The sequence below is a fragment of the Etheostoma spectabile genome, chromosome 24 (assembly GCF_008692095.1).
Source record: "Etheostoma spectabile isolate EspeVRDwgs_2016 chromosome 24, UIUC_Espe_1.0, whole genome shotgun sequence".
Classification (NCBI taxonomy): domain Eukaryota; kingdom Metazoa; phylum Chordata; class Actinopteri; order Perciformes; family Percidae; genus Etheostoma; species Etheostoma spectabile.
The window spans coordinates 14,975,072-14,986,688 of NC_045756.1; the positions used below are offsets into that span (position 1 = coordinate 14,975,072).

An 11,617-nucleotide genomic window follows, 5' to 3' on the forward strand; every position below is an offset into this window, starting at 1 on the left:
GGAATTCCTTTGTGCAGCTACAGTGATACAATTTGTGTTGACAGTGTGTCAGTGGAGATTCAACTCTAATTGAATCAGCCACACGTGTTTATGACATACTTTGTGTTGAGATGCCTCAAGCTTGTAATTAAGTATTTTGTAACCATCCTGCTCAACAACCCAGTCTGACGGTTTGGTAATTTAATGTGTACATAGACACGTTTATCCCGTTTCTTTTGTGATAGTCAACACATTTTTTAAACTAATTCAATTCAATTCAATTTTATTTATAGTATCAATTCATAACAAGAGTCATCTCAAGACACTTTACAGATAGAGCAGGTCTAGACCACACTCCAAAATTTACAAGGACCCAACAGTTCTAGTAGTTTCCTCCAGAGCAAGCAACAGTGCAACAGTGGCGAGGAAAAACTTCCTTTTAGACAGAAACCTCGGACAGACCCAGGCTCTTGGTAGGCGGTGTCTGACGGGCCGGTTGGGGTTAGTGGAAATAACAAAAATAGAAAAAATAGTAGTTTGTAGCAGTTCTTTGTGGTAGTTCATGGCATAGCAGGACACTGTGCGGCATTACAAGGCACAGCTAATGTAGGCAAAAAATGCTTTTCTTTGTAAATAGTTGATTTTTTGCATAGTAGGCCTACATGTCAAAATACACATAATGCAAATTCGTCATGTTGTTCATGTTGTACATTGCATTGTGTGTCTGTTTTCATTGTGTAAAACTTGCCCCGTTAACTGCCATTTTAGCTCAGTGGAAGCTTGTACACGTAGCTGCAACTACTCCAAGTTGCCTGCACTGATTCAAAGTGGGGGGTTTTCAGTCAAATGTACTCGCATAGTTATAGCGATCAAGATTAACATACAAATTGGCTGGAATTCCCCTTTAACATTTTCACCAACGTGTAGCCTATATTTTCTTTCGGATTGGGTAAACGTTATTACGGTGCATAACTTACTGGAACAAAACCAAGAAACTTGTCCCATGGTTGCTTGTGACAAAGCCACTGATTAAATATGTATATTGACGTGATGCTGGCATTAAAGTGCTGCAGATCGCTGTCCGAGTCTCTGAAATGAATGACCACAACAGTAGTTGAGTAAGGAAGATTTAGATGGATGGATCAAGACTTCAGTAGCTTATGAAGAGAAATGAGTAGAGTAGGTAAAGGTACATTGGCATGGTCTTATTTCAGTTAGACTAATAGCTGGTTTGAGTTAAATTGAGAGATGATCTTATGGAAAGTTCCCCATGCCAATCTCTATGTATGGTGAAAGGTATGTGATGATGGGGGGCGGGGGGGTTATTTTAATTCCAAAAGCCATGGGAACTTTATCAGGATGCGTAGTATCCTGAGCCATGAAATAACTGGCCTTTAATAATAAAAATGTGCCTGCCTCTATGGGAATTTAACATAGGTGGTGTGTACTTATGCCCCCTGTATTTTAAGGAAGATTATTTATTTATTTATGATACATTATTCATTCACAAAGAAAATTGGTATTCTTAAAAGATTGGATTTTCCTAAATCTTTTGAATTAAGGCATTGAGATCAATTTCCAAAATATGTTTTTTTATTCCTCTTTTTAACCAACGTTAGCATGGGCGTGTAAACTTTCTCAAGCCACTGTACATTGTTCACTGTGAAAAGGTTAGACAAGTTATTTTTAGTACGCGCTGAGTTCTGTTTGACAAATAAGAACAAAACTATGCCAAAGCTCAACTTGGATGCATTTTCTTAAATCTGTGATATGTCTGCTTTTACTGCCCAAGTGAACCCATTAGAGTTATCAATTCCCACTGGACCATGTGTGTTTGAAAGCTGTGTTGCTTGTGTTTAGTTATCTTCTGCCTGTCTCTTTCCCTCTCTCTTCTAGCTGACTGTAAGTATCGGTTTGGTACTTGGGGAGAGTGTGATCCAACTTCTGGTATGCAGACCAGAACAGGGACATTGAAGAAGGCCCTGTTTGATGCGGAGTGTCAACAAGTTGTTTCTGCCTCCAAACCTTGCACTGGAGAAACCAAGACAAAAACCAAAGGTTAGCCTGACAAGTTCACTACTGCTGTCACTACTCCATCTCAATGGACAAGAACACACTGATGTATCTTTCTCTTCAGCTCTGCCCTGTCCTGGTAACATAGCAAAGGAGTTTGTGCTTGATTGCACATACTGCAGATTTAGCCATTCGCAACCAAAGCAGATTTTTGCATTAATTAATCATTTTTCCGTCTAGTCTACAGTCATACTAGCAGCTCTGTGAGGCACAGTACTTTGAGCCAAAAGCAACAATGACAATAGCAACATGCTGCTGTGAAGCAGGTTAAACAATGTTTATTTATCATCTTATTTTGGCGTATTATAATGCAAACGTTTGCTAATAGCAGAAAAAAAGTAATGCACAGCTAAGGCTGAGAGTAATGTAATGTAATACCTTTGCTGGTATTTGGCCATATATCAAAGTATTGCACAGGTAAAACTTGCCAAATGTCCACCACAGCTATGGTGCAGGATTGTTAACTGTATTAAATGTGGCAGTGGTAATCCATCAAATAGTTGTACAGACATTTTAAAACCTTATGCTGATGCTAGATGAAACGTCAGTGGGTGGCTGTGGCTTAGTGGTAGAGTAGTTGCCTGCCGGTTGGTGGTTCAATCCCTGACCCTGCAGTCCCATGTCAAAGTGTCCTTAGGCAAGACACTGAACCCTGAGCCATTGGAGTGGAAATGTGTGTGAGTGTTTATCTGATGACCAGGTGGCACATTGTACGGCAGCCTCGGCCACAGTGTATGAATGTGTGTGAATGGTGAATGGTTCCTGTAGATTGTAAAGGACTAGAGTAGTTGTTAGGACTAGAAAAGCAATATATACAGTAAAGACAGCCCGTTTACATTACCAAAATGACTAGTTTTCATCTTCTGGAGACCATGAATGTCAATACAACATTTCATGAGTTTCAGGAGTTATTGACATGTTTCTGAAATTTGGTATTTGGTTTTCTAATGCTTCAATGAAACCTTGACCTAGCACACTTGTACACAAAAATGTTATCCAATTACAGACTGCTATATCTATGAACTGCAATCCACTAAACTGATCAGATTCCTCCAATGCCAAACCCGCAATTTTTTTTTTTTAATGAATAGCAAACTGTGTTTGTTCTCTGTGTGTTAATTGCTGATTGCTTACTTGCTATCTTACCCTTGGACCGCATTTAGAATCTTCTCATTTTCACTTCTTGCCCCTGCCTCTCCTGACAACCATTTTAACTGCATGTTAACATTATGCATATTTGAACACTCCTTTAGTCATTTGCATGTCATATTCTTGTTCTGTTACATACCAGTGCATTAATGGTGGGACTAATAGTTTTGCGCATGTTTGTCTCTTTTTTTCCAGGAAAGAAGAGAAAAGGCAAGGGCAACTAGGAAAGGACGGACTTCAGAGTCAAGAAAAAAACTGAAATTAAACACTAATTTTCTGAACCAGTTGTCCTCTGACAGTTGGCCCCAACACTGACAACCCGATTTCCAAACACACAATTTTGAATACAGGCTTACTTAACCATGACAAAAACATCCCTTTTATTTTTAAAAAGAAAATTCTACATCTGAACTTAGATACAATTTGTAAATATGCACTAAACCTTATATTAAGACTAATAACTCGGGCATGACCTGTGGCATTATAACCAACCAACCCATCTCCTTCCAAATCAAAGGGCATTTGGAATATTCATTTCATAGATATACATTTTTTAGAACAGCATGTATTTCCTTTAACTTTGAAATATTGTAAAAATTGTTCTGTTAGGGAATTCTCTATATCTGACTGATCACTACAAAACCTTTAAAAAATTAAATACATCTGGGCATCCCCGCCACCAAAGCTATTTTTTTGGGAATTGAATCATTTAGTTAAATAAATTGGACGTGTCAATGGTATCCACACCCAACCTGTATACTTTGTGTTTCAGCTTATTCTGTCACAACAAACACAGCCAAGCTTCTTATCTATTTTAATAATTAATAAGAACTACCATATCTACTTCTAGATGAAAGTGCTTTTTGAATATCACCTTCATAAATCTGCCTTAGGATTGCACCATCCCTTATTACATTACATAGATTTCTTTCTCTTTGAGTATTACATACATTTGTCTTTTAAAGAAAAGAACTTTCCCTTTTTCACCCTCTTTAGTATGGCCATTCTTTTCTCCTGTAGGTTTGCTGCTACAGTATTATTTCCATATTTCTTTTGTTTATTAAATTTTCAAAACATACGGTGACAGTGTCTTTTTTTGCATTTATGACTTTCAACTCTTTATTCTAGACCTTTAAGCACAATGTATACATACATACTTTTTTACAGGTTATATCCGTAATGGACCGAGGCGGGGTCCAGTGCTTCAACTTCTTAGAAATTACTTGGACCAAAGCATTGGGCCCCAACTCCATTATTTAGCTCACAGACTCTCAATAGGCTCTCAGTAGTCTCACTCAACTAAAGTCACGGCCTTTTAACAGACAGTACTATCTAAACATGTTGACAGGACCACAATGACAGCATCGTAAAAGGTTTAGGAGACTTAAAAAAAAGCAGTCACACTGGGGATTTTGCCCCTCCATGTTTGACCTAAAACACAGAAATGAAACACGAGCCTCAGAGAGGCAGGTTTAAAGGTGTAACAAGTCAAAATTCAAGCTGGAATGTGCAGCAGAGACTTCTTGGCTGCAGCTTTATGGCTTCAAGGCTGATACTGTGGTCAAGAGAGCGGGAAGCCAGTGAAGAGTCCAAAAACATGGAACTCAGTAGGCATTGTGCTGCATAAACTTTGTCCTTGTCTTTGTTTTCCCCTGTACCATACTGAGTTCCATGTACCCATTAGAACGAGTTTGTAAATGATGTGCCTTTCTTGAGTGTTTGAGAGTGTGTTTTGTTGAGCACTTTGCTGCTATCTGTACGCGACTGTTTGGTTTTTATGGAACTAACCACCAGAGCAAAATAAGGAAGGGTCATGTCTTTGTCTTTGTTGAGGAGAAGTTTTTTAGCCTAGGGGGCTTGTTTGGTGCATATTTTCCTTGTAGCTCTCAGTCTCGGCCCCCCATTGATAGCAGATGGGTCTGACCCAACAATTCACACCATCCCCCACTCCCATGATGGCCCACGATCCCAGGTTGGCCTATTGTGAACAAAGTGCTATTCAATTCAATTCAATTGCATTTTTAGTATCAAATCATAACAATTCAACACACTTTGCAGATAGAGTAGGCCTAGACCACACGCTATAATTTATAAAGCCACAACAATTCTAGTAATTCCCCCAAGAGCTAGCATTTAGTGTGACAGTGGTGAGGAAAAACTCCCTTTTAGGAAGAAACCTCGGACAGACCCAGGCTCTTGGTAGGCAGTGTCTGACGGGGCCAGTTGGGGTGAGGTAATGAATAGTGGCAATAACAGTCACAATAAAAGATAATGGAAAAGTGACTAGAAATAGTAGAGCATAGCAGGGTGTAACAGGGCATAGCAGGATGTGTAGCATGACCACGCCGACAGCTGCAACCATGACTTTGGTGCCACCCTAATCTAACCTAAATTAAGTCCTTGTGAATGCGCACAGATTCACAAAATGGATCAGAATGAGCTGAGAACGAAAATACGGACCCCTAGATGGAAGCACAAAAACCTGAGGGTTTCACTCCAAGCCATGTCGGGTGAAGCAAAAGAAAGTAAATTGTTTCATTGACACTCAAAAGTTGCGAGGAGTCCGGAGAGTATCGGAGGAGTTGCTGGTACTGAGGTGTCTTGGATATGGATTTTGCCTTCAAACTGTTTGAGTCAATTTCCGAGAGACAAGCAATCGAAAAAGAATGGTTCCGGGACTGCATACTGAATCCCAAATATGGGATACCAGTTTTAATATATAGATGAACAGGCAAGCAGTGGACTATAGTGGACGACGGATCAATGGAGATAGGGGTGCCGGACGACACATTTGACAAGTAGGGAGTGAGACGTTGTTGATAACTCTTGTTATGAATTGATACTATAAATAAAATTGAATTGAATTGAATTGAGATAGGAGACAAATAAACACACTTTAGGGGGAGACAAGAAGAGAAGAGAGGACTGTAAATACAGACTTTAGGGATCTTCCCCTGCAATACCTTTTTCTATGACCCTCCAAAAGAGGCAAGACCCTCCCCAACAATTTACAGTCATGACATACACGACTTAACCTCTGGTTTCTCATCTTACCCATCACACTCCACCAAGATGGTGGCCATTTCAGTAGCCTGGCTCCGCCCTCCTACGTACTTTGGCTCAATTTTCATTTCCCTTCAGTTCTCCATCTGGGTTTGCGGTAGTTTCTTGGGTTTTCTTCGCCCAAATTTTAACAAGTCCAATTAGTGAACAGAGGGAGTGGCTGAGAACGATGATGTTGAGGCTGTGCGCAAGAGTTATAGTTCCGTAATGGTGGCGGAGAAAGATGCGAGCAAAGCAGTCCGTTGTGGCAACGCTGTTGAATATCCAGAAGTTAAAGCCCGAACAAGAACAATCTTTGCTGAGTTTTGTTGGTGGCCATGATGTTCTGGCTAAGGCTAATGCTATGAGGTTAACGCTAGAGATGCTAATGCTAAATATCAGCCTTATCGGTCTTCCCTCTTGTTGCACATGCACATGACACACATCACGACCAAACGTTTGCGATTGGTTATAGCAGATCCTGAGTGGCTCTGGGCTGATCTGGTTTTAAACTTCAACAGAGGACCCGCCTTCAAGGAAGTTAACGCTTGTCAATGGAGAGTGGCCAGACTCTCTGTACAAAGGAAATGCAATACAAGGCCTTTTTTCTACCCTTCCTTCAGCTGCTTTCAGCAATACTGCTTCTGCTCCTCCCTCTTTTACAGCCCTCTTCTGAAAACTAAGGGGCTCTCCAACTGGTCTATCCTATTTCCCCTCCCTTTCCCTCTCTTCCCCAACACCCTAATGTTTTTTCTATGCATTTCAAAAACTATACTACATCGGTAGAAATTGGTGGTGTACCACAGCTGGTCAAATTCATCAATTTCTACGGAGTTGGCTTAAAAGCAGCATATTATTTTTCTGTGCACCTCACCTCACGATTTTCATCTAAACACTCAATCATCTCACCCTCTCTTTGGGCTCCGTACACTAAAAAAAAAAAGCTTTTGCAAAACTGTTGTCTCTCTTTCTGACAAGAAAAACCTGTGGGCCTGGCAATTCAACAGAGTTCTTAGGCATCAACTTGGATTCAATCTCCCTCCAAGCATCCCTGCCCTCAGAGAAAAATCTTCTGGCAGACAGGTGCACCAAGCGCCAGTTACCAGCCTTCACTAGCCATCGTATTATGCCATATGTATAATCCCACAGGCATAACCATTTCTTTCTAACTTCGTGGTTAAAGCTGCAGCGGTCCCCACTCTTCATGGCAGAGTAGTCCTGGATGATGCATGTGTAATGGAGATGCGCCTGTGGTCTGCTTGGCCCTTAGAATTTAAATCCTTGGACTCAGGGTCACATTCCCCTTGCCATACTTTGGGGGCATGAATGCTCCAGAAAGGCCATACTCATACACTCTGATAACACAGCAGCACACAGCTGTAGAGTTCATAATTAAAGGTTGTTCTCGTTCACCAGCCATCATGCACTTCCTGAGCAGTTTAACCACAACAGCATTCCTGATCGTCTTTCTCGGGTCTCTTTCCAGAAATTCCGACACTTGACCCCACTCCCCATACCAGCTACCATTTCCCAGTATTTGCGTGTCTTTGGAATTTCATCCCTGCCATTCAAAAAATCAGGTTTCTGGGTTCTAAGGTTGACTCAACCTTCGAATCCATGTTCCTGTTGGCTTTTTTTGGCTTCCTAAGTTGCTCTAAATTCACCCCCTGTAGTAGAGACTTGATAACTAGGACTGTAACTGCAGCGGGTTGGGAATAGTGGTCACCACTATGGCACATTGGCAAGAATGCAGTCAAATGCTCTGATGCTCTTTAATAGGTTTATTTTTATCTATTTTATTTTATTATTTCAGGATAATTCACATTGGTGACCATGTACACGTACACGTACACGGGTAGCCCGAGGGCGAATTTCCATCAGTAGTCCATTAGGCCGGTTGAAGTTACATTAAAAAATGATAAACTAGATATACTAGACTAGACTAACGACAATAGTAACAAGTAATGGTAATTTCAGATGTAAAAAAGGAGAAAACAAGAAAAAGAAAGAAAAACAGGACAATTCATTAGTAATTGTTAAAACGGAGACACAGTTCATTAGTATACTGAGTTACGGATCAGTATACAGTTAGAGGTGGTTGCAGGTTTGGTTAGCTCCAAGCCACAGCTTTGTCTGGCTCTTAAAGGAGGCCAAAGTGGGATATTCCCTTATAGTTGGGGGTAGTATGTTCTATAATGCACTACCTTTAATAGATAATGCATTATGGCTGAAGGAGTTTTTTCTAAAAGGAAAATCACAGTCCCTATTTATAACAGCTCTGGTAATCTGAGACTGTCTGAATTTAATAATATCTAGCAGCGGAGGTGATGCCAGGCCATGTACTACTTTGTAGCATATCGAGGGAAATTTACAAAAATGATCAAAGCTCAGTAAGTAATATTTCTCTAAGATGTTGCAATGATGATAAGAGACAGTTTTTTTTTTTAATCTAGAACCATACATAGATACATATCAGCTGGTGGTGCAGTAGTTCAGATGTGAAAGTACTATTTAGTGCAGAAACATCGGAGCTGCTGCATCTGACAGATATCTTCTGATATGCTTAAAATTACAAAGATTGAATTTAATTATTTTGGATATCATTTTAACATGGTTTTTGAAAGAGAGTCTGGATCTTCCAACTCGTCTGTGCCCAAGAACACCCCTGATTGAGAAAGCATAGTAATAGTAGAAATATAGTATATATATATATACATATGTATATATAGAAATATAACAGTAGAAGGTTGCTTTGACAAGTATGAGCAATCTGTTTATTTTGCATGTAAGATACGATCTACTGAGCCATGTTTGTATCTGTGTAAGAGCTGTTGAGAGAACACATGCTGCCTCCTCAGGATTTTTGCTTGTAAAAATTACAGTGTCATCGGTGTACAACAGGACAACCACATGTAAACAGCATTCAGGTTAATCCTTATTATATTATGAAAACAAAATGGGCCCCATCATGGAGCCTTGGGGGACTCCTACTGAACAACCCATGTAAGCAGAACTAACACAGTGCATTGTTCTCTGTGAGACAAGTATGAGTCTCAACAGTCCCAGTTAATAGTTTGAGCAGAAAAATTGAAACATGACAATTTAGATTTTTTTTCACCGTCTATTTGTGATAGATGGTGTCAAAAGCTTTATTTGAATATAGGAATACGGCACCAACACATCCATTTTTATCCAGCTGACATTTGATTTTTTCCATGAACATGGCCAATGCAGTCTCGGTTGAGTGGTGTGTCCAAAACCCAAACTGCATGGGATGTAAATATGTTGGGCTATTGCAGAGGAATTCAATAATTTTGGCAGTTATATGTAGAATGCTAATTGGTCTATAGTTATTTATGTCATATTTGTCTCCAGCTTTAAATACTTGGGTGACTGAGGTCAATTTCCCCTCCTCTTCCTCTTTCTCCCATGGCACCCCCTCCTGGATAAAGAGAGGATGACATCTTTCACATTCGAGAGAAATGAGTCACCGCCAGCGTCTGCATCCTCGCATTCCATAGAGCCAATCCAGTCAATATCTTTCAAAGCTCTGTCCACATTTTCTAGTTGGTTCTTGGGGATTGTCGTATTAATAGTATGGTTGGTTGAAGTATGATATGGATTTTTTGAGCGTTTGACATTTCTAGACAAAAAGATGACATTGTGTTCTGAGTGATCTTTTAAAAGATTGTGGGTGTTTGTGATCCTTGCCTGTTTATTGGTGAGATAAGTCAATTCTGGAGTGAGTGCAATGTGTAATTATGGTGGGTTATTCTATTACCTGAGTGAGGTTCAAGTAATCTGTTATAAACTTGTGATTTGTGTCTGTTTTGTCATTCCAATTGACATTAAAATCCCCAAAAAGGAGGATTTCTTTTTTTGATTACATAATGTAAGAAGTGCTTTGAGCTGATATAGAAATCCAGAATATCAGTAGTTCTTTTTTTGATAGATGCATATAACTGTCAGATACATCTCGCTCGAAAGGGAGATGTTCAGACCAAGTTATTCTAGTATGATGTTACTCGGCATTATTGGCAGCCAAGCAGATGATTGTCTGCGTCTTTGTGAGTGTGTGAGTGTGGTTCTACAATAAACAAAAGAAAAAGAGAATATCAGCATACAAGTAAATTAAAAACAACCTTCTTAATGCCAGGGATCTCAGAAACAGCAACTCCAACATAGTTCTCTTTTACAAAACCATTGTAAACCCTCTGATAATAGTTATAAAAGTGTCATGGTAGTACACACAGAGGCACAATAGTAGTGTAACACCAACAATACTAAGCATCAGCGTGTTTCTAGCAACATTTATGCTAACAAACTGCATTTCAACTAAGTATGCCATTTCAATTCAATTTTTATTTATGGTATCACTTCATAAGAGTTATCTCAAGACACAGTCTACAAGGACCCAACAATTTTAGTTATTCCCACAAGAAATATAGATATAGTAGTTTGTGGTAGTTCATGGCATAGCAGGGCACTGCATGGAATTAAAGGGCACAGCAGGACTTGGCAGGGTACTGCAGAGTTTAGCCTGATGTAACAGGGCATAGCAGGACGTGAAGCAAGACCACGGTGACAGCTGCAACCATGATTTTGGCGCCTCCCTGATCCAAGGGAACATTTTTGGGGAAAAGAACATAAGGATGCCAGGGACCGACTCCCCAGAGCTAGGTTAGTTACAGGTATTTCTGGGACATGGATGCACACAAATGAAAAGCTAAAGGAGAGAAGAGCTCAGTGGGTAAAAAAGAAATCCCCCAGCAGCCTAAAACTAACAGCATAATTAAGAGAGACAAGGCAAAGAGAGGAGCCTGGTCAGGCTGTACCGGCCTGCCTCCCTCTAGTTTGATTATATTATTGATTATATGGTAAGGGAATCTGACTACTGACGACAAGAAGCAGGTGGGCCGGGCTAGGCAGATGCTGCAACTCCTCACTTACTAACTATAAGCTTTATCAAAGAGAAGACTTTTAAGTTTACTCTTCAATGTGTTGATGGTGTCTGCCTCCCGAACGCAGACTGGGAGCTGGTTCCATAGTAGAGGAGCCTGATAGCTGAAGGTTCTGGATCCCATTCTACTTTTAGGGACTCTTGGAACCAGAAGTAGCTCTGAATTGGAGGATTTATCGTTAACACTGACATATTGAGATCGATAAAATAAATAGGACTTCTTCCTTTAATAGCATCTTATTCCAACAATATCCAAGGTATTAGTTCCGCTTCGGTGCAGCATCCACATCTGAAATCTCAGACCAAACCATCCATGTCCTCGGCCGCTGGTCATCTCAGGCGATATTGCTCTTAAATCAGCAATAATCTTAACCCTGATGTTGTCTTTGGGTCAAATTGACCCGTTTTCCTATA

At 40.1% G+C, this 11,617-nt stretch overlaps 1 protein-coding gene across 1 annotated transcript in view; it reads left to right on the plus strand.

Moving 5' to 3' along the window:
* The window catches only part of LOC116673714 (midkine-B), a gene marked incomplete at its 5' end in the record, with an annotated part of 6,172 nt that extends 2,224 nt beyond the window's left edge, over positions 1 to 3,948 (plus strand). The window contains 2 exon segments of the mRNA XM_032505949.1: positions 1,876 to 2,037; positions 3,397 to 3,948. Coding sequence (XP_032361840.1) covers positions 1,876 to 2,037; positions 3,397 to 3,425 — 191 coding nt within the window.
* Positions 3,949 to 11,617: the final 7,669 nt, after the last annotated feature.